Consider the following 23,113-nt stretch of genomic DNA (forward strand, 5'->3'; position numbering starts at 1 on the left):
GTAGCCCTTCTCTGCATCTGTTCCAGTTTGAATTCGTCTGTCTTAACATGGGAAACCAGAATTGCACCCAGTATTCTACATCAGGTCTCACCAGTGCCTTGTATAATGGTAATAATACTTCCCTGTCTCTACTGGAAATACCTCACTGGATGCATCCTAAGATTTAATTACCCTTTTCACAGCCATATCACATTAGCTGCTCATAGTCATCCTGTCATCAACCAATACACCCAGGTCTTTCTCCTGCTCTGTTGCTTCCAGCTGGTACATCCCCAACTTATAGCAGAATATAACTGTGACATACCTATGGTACAGTCCAGACTAATGAGTAGACATATCACCCTGTCCTCTAAGATGGGGTGTCAAGGTTCCTTCCCCACTCTGAACTCTAGGGTGCAGATGTGGGGACCTGCATGAAAGACCTTTAAGCTTATTCTTACCAGCTTAGGTTAAAACTTCCCCAAGGTACAAACTTTGCCTTGTCCTTTAACTGTATGCTCCCACCACCAAGCGTTTTAAACAAAGAACAGGGAAAAAGCCCACTTGGAGACATCTTCCCACAAAATATCCCCCCAATCCCTACACCCCCTTTCCTGGGGAAGGCTTGATAAGAATCCTCACCAATTTGTACAGGTGAACACAGACCCTTGGATCTTAAGAACAATGAAAAATTGACCAGGTTCTTAGAAGAATTTTAATTAAAGAAAAGGTGAAAGAATCACCTCTGTAAAATCAGGATGATAAATGCCTTACAGGGTAATCAGATTCGAAACATACAGAATCTCTCTAAGCAAAACCTTAAATTACAAAAAGACACAAAACCAGGAATATACATTTCCTCCAGCACAGCTTATTTTACCAGCCATTAAACAAAAGGAAACCTAACGCAATTCTAGCTAGATTACTTACTAACTTAACAGGAGTTGTAAGGCTGCATTCCTGATATGTTCCCGGCAAAAGCATCACACAGACAGACAAACCCTTTGTTCCACCCCCCTCTCCCCCCAGCTTTGAAAGTATCCTGTCCCCTCATTGGTCCCCCTTAGATTTCATTGGTCATTTTGGGTCAGGTGCCAGCGAGGTTATCCTAGCTTCTTAACTCTTTACTGGTGAAATGGTTTTGCCTCTGGCCAGGAGGGATTTTATAGCACTGTGGACAGAAAGGTGGTTACCCTTCCCTTTATATTTATGACATGGGGTTCCTTTTCCATTGCTTTGCAGCTGTAGCCTCCAGTTTGGACTTCTCACAAACAGCCTCCAGCTATGTCTCTGTGTGTGTTGCAGCCCACCAGCAACACCTTGGCTCTCACCAGCCTTGGTTATACTGCAAGGTGACCCGGACACACTGTCAGTCTTAGATTTCCCCCCAGAAATATATGTCCTGTACTGCACAGCCCTCTCCAGGACAATACAAGTATGTTAAGTCCATTATTTATTTAAGATAATACTATGCCATCTTACTAGTTCTTCAGACATTTCAATTTAAACACACCGGATTAGATAAAACAATAAAGCAAGATTATTAACTACAGAGGGATAGATTTTAAGTGAATACAAGTAATGAGGCATAAAAGTCAGAAATGGTTACAAGAAAAATAAAGATAAAACACAACTAATGCCTACCTTACCAAACTATGTTAAAGTCAAAGCAAAGTTTTTCTCTCCACATGCTTTCAACAGTCTTACTGGCTAAACTTCTTAGGCCAGGACCCCTTCTTCTGTTTAATGGCTGCTCCTTTGTCCCATTTTGTGCAGTGAATCGATGGACAGAAAGGGAGGAAGAGGGGGTGCGTTGGGGTGTCTTTTTATAGTTTGTTGCCTGTTTTGAGAAGCATTTCCAGCTGGGAGAAAGGCAACAGGCAGTCTGTGTGGAAGGCAACTCCATGCTGTTTCTTTGCTAAGATGTAGATTTTGTTTGCCCTTGTCCCCTTTCCTGCCAAAGAATAGCCACTTAGCAAGTAATGGCCTATCAGCTTCACATATAACACTGCTATATGCATTTTGCCATGATATTACTGGTCACCAAACTGAGTTTTTAAATATCTCACAAAGCATACTTTATACAAAGATTATTGCAATAGTGTTCAGGATGTGGACACAAGAGTACATTCTGTCACAACTACCTAAGTACATGACTTTGCACTATTAAATTTCATCCCATTTCTATTACTCCAGTTTTCAAGGTCATCCAAATCTTGTATGATATTCTGGTCCTCCTTTGTATTGGCAATGTTTTGCAACTCTGTGTCATCCACAAATTTTATTAGCATACTCCCGTTTTTGTGCTAAGCTTATTAATTAAAATGTTAACTAAGATTGGTCACAAGACCAATCTCTGAGAAACTCCACTAGGAACCTCCCTCCACACTGACAGTACACCTTTCAGTATGACCTGCTGTCGTCTCCCCTTTACCCAGTTTCTTAGTAACGTACATTTTGTAATGGAGTTTATTACAAGAGAAATTTATTGTGGGCAGAGTGTGGCACTGATGTACAGTGAGCTACAATGGAAATGTGTGGAAGAGCTTTAGAGGACTGTTTTCAGTAGTGAAAATATTATAAATAACTGAAAGACTATTTTCAGAGTAACAGCCGTGTTAGTCTGTATTCGTAAAAAGAAAAAAGAAAAGGAGTACTTGTGGCACCTTAGAGACTAACCAGTTTATTTGAGCATGAGCTTTCGTGAGCTACAGCTCACTTCATCGGATGCATAAGACTATTCTGATTTCTGCAGGGTATTTTTGTGTGGTTTATGGAACTGGATAAATTAGCTATGGAGAGGATGTAAAAACCTTTTACCAGTAGTCTATCCCATGCCAATCCTAGATTCATTCCTACAGTATACTTTCCAGTGCTTTATTAATTTATTCAGTTCAGTTTTAAATTACTGAAATAATGGATCATTCACCACCTTCAGTGGAGTGTCTTCTGTAGGCTAATATATTTTTCTGTTTAAAGACGATTTTCCAATGTTCAGCCTGTTTTTCCTTTGCCCAGTTTCCTCCTATCAGTTTATTCTCATCCCCGGTGCATTCTTTCTCTTTGATGTTTCTATCCGCCAAATACTTGTAGACAGTTCTAATATCTCCCTTAGCCTTTGTTTGGCCAAGCTATTATGTTTCTTTTTATCTTTCTTCATAAATCAGTCCCTTCAGCCCTTTAAATATTGTCAGTTGTTCTTCTCTGAATTTTCTCCAGTTTATCTAAAACTTTCTGTCATTCAGGCTCAAGAACTAAATGCAGTATTCTCGGTCTGGTTTCATCAGCGATTATTACCTCCCTAGTCCATGACACAATGTCTCTGCTTTAAAAACAGAAACAAAATATTTTTTTTTGCTCTCCTATTGCATTGCTAGCTGAAATTTAATTTGCACTATCACTCTTAGTCCTGTTTCAGCATTACTGCCTTCCAGATATCTGCCTCCCCTTGATAAGGCTTCTCTCCCTCCTCCCTCAATTTCCAGCTATATTAGCTTGCGTTTTCCATCTTAAATATCGGTTGGTTGTTACCTGCCCATATTTCAGACCTATTTTATATAGTTTTAGCATTTCTGTATATTATTTTTTAGCCCTCTCTGGTATTCACATCACGCCCCATTTTAGCTGTTGTTGCTATCACTTCAGTGTTTCCTCCACAGCCCATTCCTGCCCCTTGTTTAAATCAATAGGAGATTTGCCATTAACTTCTCCAGGAGCAGGAGCAGACCCACAGTCTATCAGAAATTCAGTAAGGCCTATATCATGACAAACACTTTATGATAAAGAGACTTCTATCCAGGTATAAACACCATTAATTAATATTGAACTTAAGAATCTTACATGGATTCTTACACTTCTCTTTTATATGAGATCAATTAATTTCTTCAAATGTTGTGTTTCAGAGTTTCGCTACAATGACCTGGTTTCCCCACACTACCTCAGTCTGATTGCCAATCTCTCTGGATGTACAGCTCACAGGCGTTTCCCAAACTGCTCTGACATCTGTTTCCATCAAAAGTACAGAAGCTACGATGGAACATGCAACAACCTACAGCACCCAATGTGGGGTGCCTCTTTGATTGCTTTCGAACGGATCCTTAAACCTGTGTACGAAAATGGCTTTAACTTACCCAGGAGCGTCAGTCATGACTCTTTGTATAATGGCTATCCTCTTCCACTACCAAGGCTTATTTCAATAGAAATGATTGGTACAGAGACCATAACTCCTGATGATAGGTACACTCATATGCTTATGCAGTGGGGCCAGCTTTTAGACCATGACTTGGATCAGACAGTGCCTGCACTGAGTATGTCTCGTTTTTCTGATGGACAGTCTTGTAGCTCAGTGTGTACTAATGATCCACCTTGCTTCCCCATCATTATTCCTCAGGATGATCCCCGAGTGACAAATTCTAAATGTATGTTCTTTGTTCGCTCAAGCCCAGTTTGCGGTAGTGGGATGACTTCTTTAATAATGAATTCAGTCTATGCAAGGGAGCAGATAAACCATCTAACATCATATATCGATGCTTCTAATGTTTATGCAAGCTCTGACAGGGAGTCAGAAGAGTTAAGGGATAATACAAATCAACATGGTCTCCTCAAGGAAGGCCTGCTTGTCCCATCTTCTGGAAAGCACTTATTACCATTTGCCACAGGTCCCCCAACTGAATGCACAAGAGATGAAAATGAAAGCTCCTTACCTTGCTTCCTTGCAGGAGATCACCGAGCAAATGAGCAGCTGGGCCTCACAGCCATGCACACTTTGTGGTTCCGTGAACATAACCGCATAGCAAGGGCACTGTTGAAAATGAACCCACACTGGGATGGAGATACTATTTACAATGAAGCCAGAAAGATTGTTGGTGCACAGATGCAACATATTACCTATAGCCACTGGCTACCCAAGATCCTTGGTGACCACGGCATGAAGATGATGGGTGACTACAAAGGCTATAACCCCAATGTCAATGCCGGGATTATTAATGCCTTTGCAACTGCAGCTTTTAGATTTGGCCACACATTGATCAATCCGATTCTTTATCGCTTGAATGAGACCTTTGGAGAAATCTCACAAGGCCACCTTTCACTTCACAAAGCTTTCTTTTCACCATTCCGGATAATCCAGGAAGGTGGCATTGATCCACTTCTGCGTGGTCTTTTTGGTGTTGCTGGTAAAATGCGAGTACCTTCTCAGCTTTTGAACCTGGAGCTGACCGAGAGGCTTTTCTCCATGGCACACTCAGTGGCTCTGGATCTGGCAGCTACGAATATCCAGAGGGGGCGTGACCATGGGATTCCTCCGTACGTTGACTATAGGGTTTTCTGTAATTTAACCTCAGTTGAGACGTTTGAGGATCTTCACAATGAGATTAAAGAGCCAAAGATTAGAGAAAAGCTGAAAAAGTGAGTATTAGTGAAAATACACTTATTGTGTGTGATACATGGCAGTTAATACTATGTCTTAATGTCTCATCAGAGGCCATGGCAAGTCTGTTTGTTTTTAAATGGTTTTAAAATTGCTTAACTGAAAACTCCCTCTTAAAATCTTAGTCACACACCTCTCTCCCTCTCCATGCAATTTTTTCTTGTTTTTCCAACAAGATGATTGCGATCTCTCTTCTTCCAGATCTCGATCTTCTTTCCTCTATCTTCCCTCAGCCTTTCTCAGACCTTTTCCTTCTTCTTCCAAATAACTGGCACTGACCTCTTTTTGCCTGCTCTCCTCAAGTGCTCCACCTACCTCTTTGACCCTATTTCTCTCCCATCTGAACTCTCTTATCCCCACTTTTAATCTCTCCTCTTCTCTTCTAATTAACTTGTCATTCTCCTCTGGCTTCTTTCCGTCAACATACAAGCATGATAAGGTTTCCCCATCCTCAGTCCTATTTCTCTCTCCAGCTATTCTTCCTTCCTTCCTTCCTTCCTGTCCTCTCCAAACACACTGGATGAGCCATTTATAGCTCTTTACCTGAGTTTCTTTCCATCATCTCTATCCTGGATCCCCTGCCCCCAGTCTGGCTTCCACCCTTTCCACTCCACCAAAACTGCTCACACAAGACTTCTAACAAGCCTTTCTTGACCAAATCTACAGACCTCTACTCCATCCTTATCCTCCTTAATTTTTTAGCTGTGTTTGACAGTGTTGATCATATCCTCTTCCTCAGCAACTTATCCTTTCTTGCTTTTTTTATAGTTTTCTACTGGTTCTCCTTCTCTCATCACTCTTCCAGCGTCTTTTAGGTGGCTTCTCCTCTATTCTCCCTTTTACTGTGGAGTCTGGCAGAGCTCTGTTTTTGGCTCCTTCTTCTGATTTGTATGCCTTTTCTCTGGGTGATCTCATCTGCTCACATACTCCCAGCTACTGTCTGTACATTGAAGATGACCAGAACTACCTCTCTACTCTTTATCTGACACTCCTCACCTAGTCCTGCATCTCACATGGTTTAATCTCGCATCTACTTCTGATGTATTGCCATCAACTTAAATTTAATATGGGCAAAACAAAACTCCTTATCTGTCCTCTGAAATCTTCTCCGCTTCCCCCACTTACTGTCAAACACACCATTCTTTCGTTTCTTTCTTGATGCCTGGCTTATCTGCTTCTCCCAAAACTGTTTCTGGGCTGATTCCATGCTGAACTCTTTACATGAGGAATCCCCTTCCTAAACTAGTTCACAAGGACACTGATCTGATCACTGTAATTACTCCTCAGGACCCACAGCTGTTGTGAGGCCTAGTCAACAAAAGAGTGTGCAGAGATATTAATTTGTGATGATCTGGAAATGGAACAGATTTCCACCAAATAGTACATTAGCCCTCAATGAGTTACAATATTATCTCACTGATGAGATGCCCCCGTCTTTCCTCCTGCAGTCTCCTCCATACTGTTGTTTCCCCTCAACGCAGTGATGTTATGTCCAATATTAGCTTGAAAGTACTTTTGTTTAGCCAAGCAACCAGAAAGCTTGTTCATTGTGTGGTATAAATAATAATAATTTAAATGGCAAATGGTAGATTCATAGATTCCTAGATACTAAGGTCAGAAGGGACCATTATGGTCATCTAGTCTGACCTCCTGCACAACGCAGACCACAGAATTTCACACACCCACTCCTGCGAAAAACCTCTCACCTATGTCTGAGCTATTGAAGTCCTCAAATCGTGGTTTAAAGACTTCAAGGAGTAGAGAATCCTCCAGCAAGTGACCCGTGCCCCATGCTACAGAGGAAGGCGAAAAACCTGCAGGGCCTCTTCCAATCTGCCCTGGAGGAAAATTCCGTCCCGACCCCAAATATGGCAATCAGCTAAACCCTGAGCATATGGGCAAGATTCACCAGGCAGATACTACAGAAAATTCTTTCCTGGGTAACTCAGATGCCACCCCATCTAAGATCCCTTACTAAAGATCTGTTGCAGAATGAGTGCAGTAGAAAGCATTTCCCCATGTTAATGTGGTTCTAGTCTCTCTAATGTGCCTCAACCCTAACTTGGAGGGACCATAATTAAAAGTGAAATGATAGGCATAAAAATGACCTATTTGCTTCTCTGTTGGACTCCCAACAATGCTGATAATTAGTGCCATCATGACTAACACTATTGGGTTTTTCTGATGCAAACACCTGTGCATTTGGAAGTGGACTGTGATAATGAACTCATTCCATGTAGGCTAACAAACAGTAGTCAGATAGTAATGATTTTCTGTCATCCCTGACCTAAGCTGGATTCAAACTCTTGACCTAAGGTGACTGGTGCTCTGTCCTTTTGCTTATGTTTATGGAGAAATATAGGGATTTGATTTTTTTTATGAAGGCTCTGAGCATTTCCAAGAAAATATATGTAACCCTTCTTACTGGAATAAAGTCTCACTAGCTGTACATGGCTTGCAGAGGTGTTTAACATATATAACACATTATAGAGATAATGTAGTATAGCAAATTTTTTAAACTTATGTTTTCTTTCACTAGCCTGTAAATATGATGAAATAAGGAACTAGTAATTGTTTATACTGAACTCTAGAGAGCTTGACAAAATAAATAGCAACTCAGCCTTCCCTTTGTGTTGTTAAAAGCATGGGGGAGGTCAATGACATGACTAGTTAGCTTCTCATTCTCTAAGGGTATGTCTGCACTGGAGCTGAGGTGTAATTTCCAGCTTGGACAGATGTACTCATGCTAGTTCTGACTGAGCTAGTGGACTAAAAATAGCAGCATAGCTAGCTCCCCTGAATGCAGTCCCATCTGAAACACTAGTAGTAGTGTGTATTCAGGACATCTAACCTGTCCCATCACCTATACACTGATAGCTACACTGCTATTATTAGCAAGCTAGCTTGATCAGTGCTAGTGCAGGTATGTCTCCTCAAGCTGGATATTACACCTCTAGCTCTGGTGTAGTGTGATGGGTTGTACGAGGTCCACGCTGGTGAACTGATGGTTAAAGAGAAGCTCTGGGCCCAGAAGGTGCTGTCCAGCCACTCCTGCTGGGCAAGCTCACATTGGAGGTGGGGCTCAAAAGGGAGCAACTCCTCTCAGTCTGGGCAGACAGAGCAGAGGAGAAGACATGTGCTGCAAGCTCCTGCAGAGAAGCTGCTGGGGCTCCACACAGTTGAGACCATGCTCCACTGACAAGCTGCCACAGGCCCTTCACTCTACAGAGGCAGGGAATAGCAAGCCATGCTGATGGAGAAAGTGTGGTGATCCAGCATGCTATTAGAGAGAACTTCAGGGGTAATCCAGAAACTGACCAGTGGCAAAGGTGGAGGAACCAAAGCTGGAGCCCAGGGAACAAGTATAAGGGCACCCACACTAGGTCACATATTGAAACTGTTGTTCACCGGGCCCTGGTTTGGAACCTGGTGGAATAGGGAGAGCCCGAGTTCCCCTACCCCCAGCTGTGGACCCTCGCTAGTGGGCGGTTCTGCCAGGTTCAGATCTCTAGCTCCTACTGTATAGTCATATCTTCCTTAGCTGCTGCTTCAGTTTTAGGGTATGTGTAGATGATCCACACCTTGTCTCCAGATTAAGAGGACCTGTTTCTGACCCCTTCACAGTTCTTCTGCTCACAAGTTGTACAAATGACCAGGATTCAGATCTTAGCAGTGTATTTCTTTTTCATGAACAATATATTCAAATGCTATGTGAATCAATACTGTGCATTGCTTCCCTACTGTGCAAACAAAATGTACTCAAAAGTATTCATACTGAATGTGTACGTAATTTGTTTACTGCAATTGGAATCTAAAATTGTATAATCCTACACAAAAAATATACAGCACTACTGCTTTTTATGTAGCACTGTACACATCATTGGTTTCAAAGTGCAGAAAAGTGTATAGAACAAAACAATTATCATTACTGATAAAACTGATAAAAATGCAACAGTGAACAAGAAAGCTTTAAGATGTCACTTAAAAACAGATAAGGCATTTTGAGATAAGCTATTCATTTCAATCAGTAGGAACATAGGCACAGAAATCTGTCATTCAGTGATTCTATGACTAGAAACTGAAACTTTAAAAGGTGACAATGTGGAACACAACCTGAATGAAATGTGTCTAGACATCAGAAATGCACTGGACAGGTCAAAACCAAAATATAAAAGTGAATATTTTTGTTGAGCAGCTCGTGTCAGGATGCTAAAACATGTAGACTGTGGTTGAAAGTTTCAGAATCCTACTAGAGCAGGCTTCTGAGCAAGATGAAGGTTGCACAATCACCTTTTCCAGTATCAAAGACCAAAAGAGATTAAATCATCTGAGAATCTGCTAAGAGCAAAAGTGGTCAACATTTAGCAACACAGTTCCATTCTATGTGGAACTTGAAAATGGAGATGGAACCTTGGCTACAAAATTCAGTTGCAAAATTTGATCTCACTCCCTTCCCCATAGTTCAGGGCTCAGATCTGAAGTTTTCATGAAAGCCCATTTTTATAACTAGATCTATTGATTTTCACTTTCACACGCTCACATGCAGAAATATTTACATGAAAGTCCATTAATTTTTCATGGGGAAATGCTGTCGTTTGTAGTAGCAAATATGATTTTTATACCCCCTCTGCAAATTTGCAGCCCAAAAAGTATTTGCGAATTGTTACACATTTATCTCAGATAAAATGCCTTTTTTTCAGTAACCCATAATCATTTTATATTTTATTTTCTAGTGTACTTTTCCCTTAGATATTGCTATTTCTGCGTTATATTTATTCATGTTTGTGTTTCTGTTACTTCAGAACTGTGCTTTAGAGTATGTACTCTGAACATTAGTTTATTCATCCATTCAGTAGTCTCTTGTGCCAAGATTTTGGAAAAGAGATTCCTAAAGATAGGCTTTGAATCTATAATTAAGTGGGTCTGACTTTTAAAAGTACTGAAAACCCAGCATCTCTCATTGACTTCAGGCACCTACCCAGTTGTTATGGTCTTGGCCCAGAAACTGTATATCTTTTGACTATCTCTGTTTGTCATCTCTTCTGTTTTTCCAGTAGAGACACATTCATTTATCCAGTGTGACATAAGGGCTTCAGTTAGTTTTGTAGCTTAAGAAAAGTCCCGAAGAGTCACTTATCTTATTCAGTTATGATTTTTAATCACTGTGTATCCCCATACAATTCTCCTCATTTGAGCTAATATTACAATCTCAGGTCTTAGTGCTAACAAGTTTGAATCAAGTCAACAAGCTGATAGTCTTTTTCAAAAGAAAAGTTTTCATTCTCACTTTCCTTTCTCCACTCCCAACATGCCCTGTTGCTTTCCTTGTCCACCCTCCCAACATCTTTTTCAGTGCAATTATTGTTAGAACTTGAGCTGAAGTAGTGGGAAAATGCTCTTGAGAAAAAATAATCACCTTCCCTTTGTCTTTTTTTTTTTTAAATTGTTCCCCAAGAGGCCTGTTGTTGTTTCCTCTTTGGTCAATAACATGTTAGGAATAATTCAAGACAGTAGTGGTTTTAAGTGAAGTCATCTAGAACAAGTACCTTGGTGTAAGAAATCCTTACACGTTTGTTATTAAGGTGTTTCAGAGCAGAATTAGCAGTAATTGTCTTGCACAAAGAGCGCTGCTTTTTTCTAGTCTCATTTCTCTGGGCCAGTACAGACTGAGTGCTCTGCATTGCTTCCTAGAGGAAAAAGGGAGTGGGTTGTTTATAGATTCATAGATACTAAGGTCAGAAGGGACCATTATGATCATCTAGTCCGACCTCCTGCACAATGCAGGCCACGGAATCTCACCCACCCATTCCTGCGAAAAACCTCTCACCTAGTCTGAGCTATTGAAGTCCTCAAATCGTGGTTTAAAGACTTCAAGGAGCAGAGAATCCTCCAGCAAGTGACCCAGGCCCCATTCTCCAGAGGAAGGCGAAAAACCTCCAGAGCCTCTTCCAATCTGCCCTGGAGGAAAATTCCTTCCCGACTCCAAATATGGCGATCAGCTAAACCCTGAGCATATGGGCAAGATTCACCAGCCAGATACCCAGGAAAGAATTTTCTGTAGTAACTCAGATCCCACCCCATCTAACGTCCCATCAGGCCTATTTACCATGAATATTTAAAGATCAATTAATTACCAAAATCATGTTATCCCATCATACCATCTCCTCCATAAACTTATTGAGTTTAATCTTAAAGCCAGATAGATCTTTTGCCCCCACTGCTTCCCTTGGAAGGCTATTCCAAAACTTCATTCCTCTGATGGTTAGAAACCTTCATCTAATTTCAAGTCTAAACTTCCCAATGACCAGTTTATATCCATTTGTTCTTGTGTCCACATTGGTACTGAGCTTAAATAATTCCTCTCCCTCTCCAGTATTTATCCCTCTGATATATTTATAGAGAGCAATCATGTCTCCCTTCAACCTTCTTTTAGTTAGGCTAAACAAGCCAAACTCCTTGAGTCTCCTTTCATAAGACAAGTTTTCCATTCCTCGGATCATCCTAGTAGCCCTTGTCTGTACCTGTTCCAGTTTGAATTCATTCTTCTTAAACATGGGAGACCAGAACTGCACACAGTATTCCAGGCGAGGTCTCCCCAGTGCCTTGTGTAACGGTACTAAAACCTCCTTATCCCTACTGGAAATACCTCTCCTGATGCATCCCAAGACCACATTAGCTTTTTTCACAGCCATATCACATTGGCGGCTCATAGTCATCCTATGATCAACCAATACTCCAAGGTCCTTCTCCTCCTCCGTTACTTCTAATTGATGCGTCCAACTAAAATTCTTGGTATTAATCCCTAAATGCAAGACCTTACACTTCTCACTATTACATTTCATCCTATTACTATTACTCCAGTTTACAAGGTCATCCAGATCCTCCTGTAGGATATCCCTGTCCTTCTCTAAATTGGCAATACCTCCCAGCTTTGTATCATCCGCAGACTTTATTAGCACACTCCCACTTTTTGTGCCGAGGTCAGTAATAAAAAGATCAAATAGGATTGGTCCCAAAACTGATCCCTAAGGAACTCCACTGGTAACCTCCCTCCAGCCTGACAGTTCACCTTTCAGTAGGACCCGTTGTAGTCTCCCTGTTAACCAATTCCTTATCCACCTTTCAATTTTCCTATTGATCCCCATCTTTTCCAATTTAACTAATAATTCTCCATGTGGCACGGTATCAAATGCTTTACTGAAATCTAGGTAAATTAGATCCACTGCATTTCCTTTGTCTAAAAAATCTGTTACTTTCTCACAGAAGGAGATCAGGTTGGTTTGGCACGATCTACCTTTTGTAAAACCATGTTGTATTTTGTCCCATTTACCATTGATCTCCATGTCCTTAACTACTTTCTCCTTCAAAATTTTTTCCAAGACCTTGCATACTACAGATGTCAAACTAACAGACCTGTAGTTACCCGGATCACTTTTTTTCCCTTTCTTAAAAATAGGAACTATGTTAGCAATTCTCCAATCATACGGTACAACCCCTGAGTTTACAGATTCATTAAAAATTCTTGCTAATGGGCTTGCAATTTTGTGTGCCAGTTCCTTTCATATTCTTGGATGAAGCTTATCTGGGGCCCCCGATTTAGTGCCATTAAACTGTTCGAGTTTCAGTTCTTCCTCAGATATGGTAATATCTACCTCCATATCCTCATTCCCATTTGTCATGCTACCATTATCCCTAAGATCCTCTTTAGCCTTATTAAAGACTGAGGCAAAGTATTTGTTTAGATATTGGGCCATGCCTAGATTATCCTTGACCTCCACTCAATCCTCAGTGTTTAGCAGTCCCACTTCTTCTTTCTTTGTTTTCTTCTTATTTATATGGCTATAGAACCTTTTACTGTTGGTTTTAATTCCCTTTGCACAGTCCACTCTACTTGACTTTTAGCCTTTCTCACTTTATCCTAACATGTTCTGACCTCAGTAAGGTAGCTTTCCTTGCTGATCCCTCCCATCTTCCACTCCCTGTATGCTTTCTGCTTTTTCTTAATCACCTCTCTGAGATGTTTGCTCATCCAGCTTGGTCTACAACTCCTGCCTATGAATTTTTTCCCCCTTCTTGGGATGCAGGCTTCCTATAGCTTCTGCAGCTTTGATTTAAAGTAATCCCAGGCCGTCTCTGCCTCTAGATCCATAAGTTCTTCAGTCCTATCCACTTCCCTAACTAATTTCCTTAATTTTTGAAAGTCAGCCCTTTTGAAATCAAAAACCCTAGTTGCAGATTTATTTTTGTTAATCCTTCCGTTCAGTTTGAACTGAATTAGCTCATGATCACTTGAACCAAGATTATCCCCTACAACCACTTCTTCTATGAGGTCCTAACTACTCACCAAAACCAAATCTAAAATGGCAGCCCCTCTAGTCAGTTCAGCAACTACTTGATGAAGGAATCCATCAGCTATCGCATCTAGGAAAATCTGAGCCCTATTATCATTACTAGCACTCGTCCTCCAGTCTATATCTGGGAAGTTAAAGTCTCCCATGATCACGCAGTTTCCATTAGTATTTACTTCATTAAAAACATTAAAAAGGGCTCTATCCATATCCAAATTAGATCCCGGAGGTCTATAGCACACCCCAAGCACTGTCCCAGGAGAGGCTCTAATAGTTTTCTTCCCCAATGTAATTTTTGCCCAGATGGACTCTGTCTTATCTATTCCATCGCTTCTTATTCCTTTACATTCTACCTCATCAGTGATATACAATGCCACTCCACCACCTTTACCTTTATTTCGGTCTTTCCTAAACAGCACATACCCTTCAATACCTGTAGTCCAGTCATGACTACTATTCCACCATGTTTCTGTTATCCCTATAATATCTGGTTTCACTTCCTGCACCAGTAGCTCTAGTTCCTCCATTTTGTTACCTAGGTTCCTCGCATTGGTGTACAAACATCTTAATTTTTGCTGTTTGGCCTCGCTCACATTCTGTACCCTATTAGTGGGTTACTGAACAGTGATCCTCTCCACCCAGGTGTAATGTTGATGGAATCAATAAAATCCATTCAGTCTTCAGTGAGAAACATGATAGTTACCACAGAGGGGTAAGAGAATAAATGTGTTGAGATGGGTGAATTGGGGGCAGGATGGGGAAATAAAAAGGATCCTCAAAGACAGATAAAGGGATGTAGAAAACCCAGGTGAGAGAAGAAAAAACTCAACGTAGAAATATAATATTGTGCTGCTTGTGTGCTGTGACAGTATGGGTTTGTTTTTCTTAGGCAGATGAACATGGTGAAAATTTAGAACAGAAATTGGCCTTGTTACAGAAAACTCAGACTAGCTCACAGTCATAAGTGAGAACAAGACCTATAACACAGAAAATTTTACAAATAGAAATAGCATAATATATGTATAGGAAATGCAAGATAAACCTCAGGCCACCGAACAAAGAAGAATGTCTGTCAGGCATGTTGTTCCCAGAAGTACATTTGTGAGAAGTGCTAGTTGGAACACTTGTCAATAACAAAATACTGCAAATTAACAGCGTTATCCTGTAGGACTTGATCCACAAACAACTAAAGTCTATGGAAAAAGAAAAGGAGTACTTGTGGCACCTTAGAGACTAACCAATTTATTTGAGCATGAGTTTTCGTGAGCTGCAGCTCACTTCATCGGATGCGTCCGATGAAGTGAGCTGCAGCTCACGAAAACTCATGCTCAAATAAATTGATTTCACTTCATCGGATGCATCCGATGAAGTGAGCTGCAGCTCATGAAAACTCATGCTCAAATAAATTGGTTAGTCTCTAAGGTGCCACAAGTACTCCTTTTCTTTTTGCGAATACAGACTAACACGGCTGTTACTGTGAAATAAAGTCTATGGGACTCTTTCCATGGACTTTAATGGGAGGTGATCAGTCCCTAAAGCTGAAAATTGGCTTTGATATTTATTATGGGGTTACTAATGATTTATTTGAGAAAATAGCCTGCTATAAATGTGAACATATAAATCAAGAAACCATATTGTTCCATTTAAAAAAAAAAGTAATTCCATTACTTTATATATACTTTCTAGATAATAACCACCCAAAATAATGCTATATCTATCCTACACTGTTACTCATAGATTCATAGCCCAGAAGGGACCACAGTGATCATATAGTCTGACCTCTTGTATAACACTGGCCATAGAACTTTCCCAAAATAATTCCTAGAGCGTACTTAGTTGAATGGACGTAGTCAAGAAGCTGTGATGAGCGTATCAAGTCTAGATAACAGACTGGGTTCTGTCCTGCATCAGAGCGTTGCTCAGAGCAGGAGGGGGATGAAGGACGGGAGCTGGGGGGACTGTATCTTTGACTCTGAAGGCTGTCTCTGGCCCCTACACCACTGGTAGAGGCACTACTGGAATATTCTAAGTTCTGCTACTGATGTACGGTCTTTAATGAGAACCCTGCATCAGGGGAGGATTAGTGATGCTCTGCTCTGCTCTGCCCTGCCACACACACTGTGCTGCGAGTGAACAGAGGTGCAGACCTACCTGTGGAATATTTATGCCCAGCAGGGAGTTCCCATGTGCCAGATGAATTTTCTGTTGGGAATTTGTGAACTAGGTTGCAACACCTTTCCACCTTGTGTGCAGAACAAAGTGTCTGAAAAGCACCGGAGAACGTGGCCTGTGTGTGTCTTTGTGAGCAAGGATGAATAAGACCTAAATGTTAGGTCTCCATCATTGCTTTACTGTAAAGAGAAAAGTACTTTCGAAGCAGGAAAGGACTCACAAAAATAATGAAGAAATGTGATTATACGTATAACCGCTCTCCCACACTCTTCATCTGTCACTGTGTTTCATCCTGTGAGCTCTTTGGGTGGCTCCTTATTGACCTGATCTAAAATCCATTTTAGAAAGGTTGCCACTTCCTTCGGTAGCTCTGGAAGTGGCTGTGTGTTTGAACAGTGCCTAACGCACTGTGGATGCTACCATAATACAAATAAAAATAATAAATAGTCAAGATAGGCCTATTGCTGGTCTTCTTTGCATCAAGTGCAATAGCAGATATTTGATACCTTTTATTTTGCTGAATTTGATTACTAGAAATCCACATTGTCTGATGTTTTAGGAACACTTTAGAAATATATCCACTTTGATTGGGACGTAGAAAATCTCCTGTATAATTTCTATTCCTGATCTTCTGGCAACTACTTTGGTCAAGTTTTTATTATCTGTGTTAATGAATGACATTAATCATTAAATTGCAGTGTTCCTAGATCCTTTCTAGGATTTCACAAAATTAAAAATCAAAGCAGTATGTAGGACCAGAGAGACAGTTTCATTAAAATAATCAGTCAGGTTGAAATTAAAGAATAAGGGAGGCATGGGCTTTCTAGTTTTACAGACTAGAACTATTAAGTCTTTTAATACTTGATCTAGATACAACGTGATTAGTCTCCTTATTAATATACTGCTATTTTTTTTAGATTCCAATTCTGCTATGAGCTCCATGTAGGCAGACCCCTGCATCTGTGCACAGCTCACTGCAGGGAGGCTCAGCTTTTATAAAATGTCTCCAACAAAGCCCTCCCCTATGTGAAATGGTACTGAATGTGTATTGTTTATTATTTGTCATAATTAAGCTGCAAATTAGGTTTCCAGAATTTGTAAAAGTAAAATCATTTTAATTAAAACCATTTGAAATGTTTTCACTGAAACTTTTTTTCTGACAAAAGATGGCTTTTGTACTAAAAAAAATTCACAAAAAAATTTCTGTAATTTTTGTTTTTTCTTTGGTAATTTTTTTTTTAGTTTTAGGAACCCAAAACTGTTTTCATTAACCAATATTTCAATTTTAATTTTTATAGGGAATTTTGATAAAAACCTAATAAAATATTTACATTTTCGGGGGGGAGGAGGATGGTATTTTTTGAAAAGCTCTAATTTTCATAGACTTCTACCATTTTTTCTTAATAGTGATAATAATTTGCAGCCTAACTAGTAAACTGTATATGTGTTCCATTTTACCCATTTAGAAGTAAATGAAATATTTCCATTATGAAGCCCTGTTCCTGCAATCTGAGCCCTCTGGGCAAATGCTTGAATTCCCATAGAGGCCTTGGGAATTCAAAATTTGGTAGCTCTGGGGCCTTATAAGGAAAATGTCAACTCCATTTGAACTGTTAAAGTAAAGTGCATCTATTGTTAATTTGCTGTTATATTTCAGCAAGCAATGTGACAGCAGCATTTGGTATTCTGGTTATGATCACCACTGGTGCTTGATTGCCTTTTGATTCACAGTGGATGTTTAATTTTCCCTACGTTTTGGCTAGGATTTACATATTTGGACCTCAAAATTGTTATAGTCTAATCTCAATATCTTTTTGTTAATTGCCTTGCAACTCCTGTGGTGCTACACATTATGCTTCTATTTTAGTGCTTTGGTGGATAGAGGAAGGAACTGGGTTTCACAGAAGCCCCACTAAATAAACATACAAAGTAGAATTTACCCTATAAGGTGTGCATTATATTGTCTATTCCCTCCCTTTCCCAAGGTTGCCTTCCATTCTGCTATTGCTTTGTATCTTTTTCCATTTTCTTGATTGCATAGGCCTTGATCCTATGAAGACTTACGGTTGTTTGCAACTTAACACCCAGGCATAAGCAGTGTTGCATGTTCAGATTTAATAGTCATGATGTCAAATAATTAACTCAGCTGAAGTTTTATTTAAGTAAGACAATCAATCATTTCCCTACGGGTCAAGAGTTTTGAGTAAAAAAAAAAAGGACACACAATCCATTCTTTAATAATACGCTTCAGTCCAGCTAAATTCAGCTTATTGAAAACACACTAGAGTCAGCTGAAGTTCAGCATAAAAAGAGTGGCTAATAAAGTACAGGCCTACTAGGACAAAGACATTCATTGTCCCGAAAGAAAGCCCTCTTTAAACACCTTTGGCTAACACACACAAAATTCTGGGATGTTTGGTCAAGAAATCATGAGAGTTTAATGTAAAAAGAATATACATAAGATACATTTTAGTAGCAGTAGTCTTGTTGAAATCAATGATCTTCTGTACCTAATGACTATACAGATTGAAATCTCAAGCCTTCCTAAGACTAAAAGCAAAATCTGGGTCCCGTTGTGCTGGTGGAGAGCTACCTTCCCAGTGATCCAGAGCTTCCATTTCTAGCTCTGCAGGACCTTGAAATAGCCATTAAATGTTGCTTTTTCAGTTACTATTTAGATCTTGAAAAGGCTGACGGAGATGTTTTCTAGACCTTCATCTGAGCTATTTCATGGTCCAAAAGGTACAGTGTCAGTGAAGGCCTAATTTCATAATGACAGTTTTGACTTGTCTACATGTCATTGCAAAGCATGCCAGAGGTGTGTGATTTGTAAAACACCCTCATGTGCTTCTCCTTAACTACCCAGTGTATTGCCAGTGGATCTTGATATTTGTATTGTTTGAATATCACTCAGATACCAGTCATCCTTGGCTCTAGAAATGAAGGGCCAGATGCTCACGTGGTGTAAATTTGCATCGCTCCATTGAGACTTATACCAATATATACTAAGTGAGAAGCTGGCTTTAAAAGTTTATTTTGTTAGGTACTGCTTAGATGTAGTAATACTGTAGTAATAATACTGCTTAGATGTAGTAGCTGATGGTGATTCTTTCCTGAGTGAAGTCCGAACAACACAAATATCAAAATCCACTAGAACTGCCGTTTTCACTAAAATAACGTGGCTGAAAAACGTATATTTATTGTGTTTGGTATTCAAAGAGGAAGCCAATGTTGGGTCGGACCTGGATCTCCTCATTCCAGTATTTTTTTTTTGCTGTGTCTCAGACACATTTTGAAATCTTAAATCTGAGAAGCTGCCTAGTGAGCAGGTAATATTCAGCATTCAGATCTGTTTCTAAAATACAGCAGTGACAATATCAAAACCATTTTTGGAGGATGTGAGATCATAAGAATTCTTTTGATTAGAAAGCATTGTGTGTGTTTTGACATTCAAAGAAGATTTGGAATGATTAACTTACCTCTGTAAAAACACCTACATTCCAAAGAAAATGAGCCTAGAGCAAATGGTCAGTCTAGCTCCATATTTGTAACATGAGTTTTACCTGGATTCTTTTTCTAGGCTGTATGGCACACCACTGAACATCGACTTTTGGCCAGCTCTGATGGTGGAGGACCTAATTCCTGGTACAAGAGTGGGACCAACCCTAATGTGCCTTTTTGTCACTCAGTTTCAACGGCTTAGGGATGGAGATAGGTAATCAGGTTTGCATCGTAGTTGTGTCCATAAACTGCTAATCTAGTTGCATACCAAACAAATGTAACTGCCCTTTCCTCCCTGGGTTACGCGGGAGCAGGCAACGCTCACCTATGTGCCCAGGCACCTGATGTTGTTGACCGTAAAGGAGATCCTGAGTCTCCCATTGGAGATGTTGGATAGGTGGGAATCCTCTGTCCACCCCTCGGCTGCAGTCATTTCACTTGTAAAGGGAATTAAAATAGGTGGGGCCTCCATCTGGCTGGGCCCTGTACATACTCAATGGTGTGCCTTGTGAGGCTCCAGGAATAAACCTGAGCTAATCTGTGCAATAGGTCCAATTTATGAATGCCAATTATAAACAATATACACCCATTATACAATTTACAGTAGTAAAGGAAACTTCTCTAACTTGCATTTACGCTGCCAGCTTCTACCTCTTCTCTCTCCCCCCACCCTCCGAGGGTACACGCCTCTGGATTTCAGAATTCTAAACACTTCCTTGCATGGGCGCGTTTGAAGATCTTGAAGCTGGAGACAGCACTCTGGTGGTCTGGTGAATCAGTCCAGCCAAGGCAACAAGGGGCAGAACAATTCTAATTTGGGATCATGCCAAGCTGCACACCCCCTCTGAAGACTGGAGTTGTTTTAACCAAATGTCAGCATCTTGGGTGTTCTGGTTCGATAAGAAGACCAATCCACCTCTTCACAGACTCAGATAACCCCTTAGTCTCTTTTCTGCCCCCCCTTCCCTTGCAAGCACTTTCCCAAACAAGGGCGGTGGTGACTCATGCTGACGTCACTACAGCCCCGCCTCAGTCAGCTCTAGGCACAGCAACAGTCTCTATCCTGTGTAGCCACCAACCACCCCTGAGGCTCCCTGTTTAATCAGAGCCCCAGCATGCTGTCAGCAGCAGCTTCTTGCTTCTTAACAGCAGTTTAGTAGCATCTGTGGACAGAGCTCCAGTGAAACAATCTCAGTGCCTCTCCAAAATGGAGTTCACTGCACTGGTGCGGGCTCTCTCTCTCTCTCTCTCTCTCTCTCTCTCTCTCTCTCTCCACCCAAGGCATCATGGGAGTTGTAGTTTCCATGGCTGGATTGCAGTGCTCAAGATTTTGGAACACTCCCAGTTAAGTTCAGAGGCTCTTCTACTAAAGGGTGCCTACAAGCATATAGCATACGATAGTATTTGAGTCCATCATAACTGAGGCTTGAAAGAATCTAAGGAGGTTAGGGGCTTTTTACTGTTAAACTGTAGCTGACTTACCAGTTTATCAGCTCATAGCAAAAGTGAAGAAGTGTTAGAACTAAATTATTTTAGATTTAAGTGATTTTTTAAATTAGTTTCTTTATAGTTGTACAGAGATAGTGGTAGGACAATAGACAAGCTTCTAACCCTCTTTCCCTGGACTCATTTGCCCTTGTGACCAGTGTTTACTAAATCTAAAATTAAAAAGCTGTCATATATTTTAGGTTATTGGTATTGATCAGGACACGCAAGTGAGTGAAACAAGGATGGAAGTTAAAGAAGCAGGCTGCAACTTTATAAACTTTAACCAAAGGGGGCTATCAATCACCTTCATGCTCCTCAAATTCCAGGCATTTTATTGGATACAGTGCATGGTTAAATGGCCTCATGTCATATAACCAATCCATCTCAGCTGATCTTCAGCTTAACCCTAAGTCTCAGCCCAGGTCTGAATGATCTTGCCATTCCCAACCATGAGGAGGAATTATGATCCCTCCAAAGGATACCTCAGTCCCTGAACACTTAAGGTATCTCCTTCCCTATAGGCTAGTAGGTACACCAGCCATATCCTGGGTCTTGTATTGTTTTCCTCTAGAAGTTGGCCCTTCCAGCCTTTTGTCTGCACTGTACAGCACCCACTAGACATTTCCATATTGTTTTCTAATACTAAATTCCAATTCTTACTCCTATAAACTAAAAATGGGCCTCCATGATGCTGCAAGGAATGCAAGCTTCTACCCTGTCTGCCCCAGCAGGGGGTTTGAAGTACTGAAGGTGGGTGGTGCCCAAGAGAGCCAATCAGCTACCCCATACACACCCTAAGCAAGCCAATGGGAAGCAGAGGGAGGAGGAGAACACTTTCCCCTCCCCCGAAGGCACGTTCCCTGCATGCACTCCGAGGCATGAGGAGTGTGCATGGAGGGGAAATGCTCCAGCATGTGCTCCATAAGTGCTCACCGTACCCACTCCACTGCTGGTCCAACCAAACTTCCCTAGGGAGATGGGGAGGATAGAGAGCAGTATTTATCTCATTTGTGGAAGGCTCCAGTACTAGTGTATATCCTCCAGTTCAGATCTGGAATAAACCCTTTGTTGTTCCCATGACTTCTCTGCAGTACAATAAAATGTGATATTTTTAAAAACAAAAAATAATAATAATTTTTGAAATAACGAGTTAGAGCTAGTAGAGGTAAGCAAATCTGTCTCGCCTCAAGAGAGGAGAGTAGTGAAACACATGCATTTAGCATTTTAAAAACTATTATTTACTTACTTATTTAAATAGCAAAGTACTGTGAAGTGCACAGTGATTTACTGATATGTGAGAATACCCTGTCCCTGTCCTGAAGAGCTTATAACATAAGGGCTTTGTCTTTGTTTTGCAATATATTTCATACTTTTTTCATTTCTAAGGATTTGGAATGGATCCATTTTTTCATTTATTTGAAAATATTCACAGTTAAAACACTTTTTTTAAACAAATATTATTGAAATAGTTTTGGTAAATGATAAATGTCATTAACCATTTCAATAGGGTTTTCATTAACTATTTTAACCATGTTTATAATAAGTTTTAGAAAAAAATATAGCATGGCATTTTTCACAAAAAAACAAGAAATGTTTCAAACAAAAGTGATAGTTTTACATGAAAAAATATTTGTAAAAAGCCATTTTTCAACTAAAAGCTCTCTTAACTGAAAAAAGTAGTGGTCCAAATTCGGTGAAGAATCCTGGTCATGTGCCACATGAGGCATGTTGCGCATACGCTAAGAAGACTGAAAAAAAATCAACCAGATCTCAGCTCAGCCCTTCGTAGATTGAAGCCTTAAATTAGCAAACATATGAGGAGATGCAGAGGGAGAATGGGATATGAGATCCTATCGCAAGACTAATTTTGAGCAGGCATGATTCTTGTCACTTATATGCTGCTGTTTGGTTGGGGTGTTGCTGCGGGGGGGAGGGGTTGGTATCTTGATATTTCCAATTATTTAAAAAATGATAAAATTTTAGAATGCTGCATGATTTGAAGCATTTATTTATGATACAGGAAATGCTGGGAACTCCAGTTTGGTAACATGCTTCATCATCATCTATGCCCAACTTCTATACTCTGGGTACACCTACATTGCAATCTACATCTACACTGCAGCATATGTAGACATACCTTTCATCCAGTTAGCTGGAATAATGGTAGCAGTGAAGCTGCTGCGGCAGCACTGGCTGG

General features: G+C 40.4%; 1 protein-coding gene across 1 annotated transcript in view; it reads left to right on the top strand.

The window, feature by feature from the left end:
- PXDNL (peroxidasin like) overlaps positions 1 to 23,113 on the top strand; it is a 267,071-nt gene that overhangs the window by 211,935 nt on the left and 32,023 nt on the right. The window contains exons 17-18 of the mRNA XM_074943098.1: positions 3,882 to 5,385; positions 19,508 to 19,642. Of these exons, the coding sequence (XP_074799199.1) occupies positions 3,882 to 5,385; positions 19,508 to 19,642 (1,639 nt within the window). The remainder of the gene's footprint in view (positions 1 to 3,881; positions 5,386 to 19,507; positions 19,643 to 23,113) is intronic.

Source organism: Natator depressus, chromosome 2, assembly GCF_965152275.1.
Source record: "Natator depressus isolate rNatDep1 chromosome 2, rNatDep2.hap1, whole genome shotgun sequence".
Taxonomy (NCBI): domain Eukaryota; kingdom Metazoa; phylum Chordata; order Testudines; family Cheloniidae; genus Natator; species Natator depressus.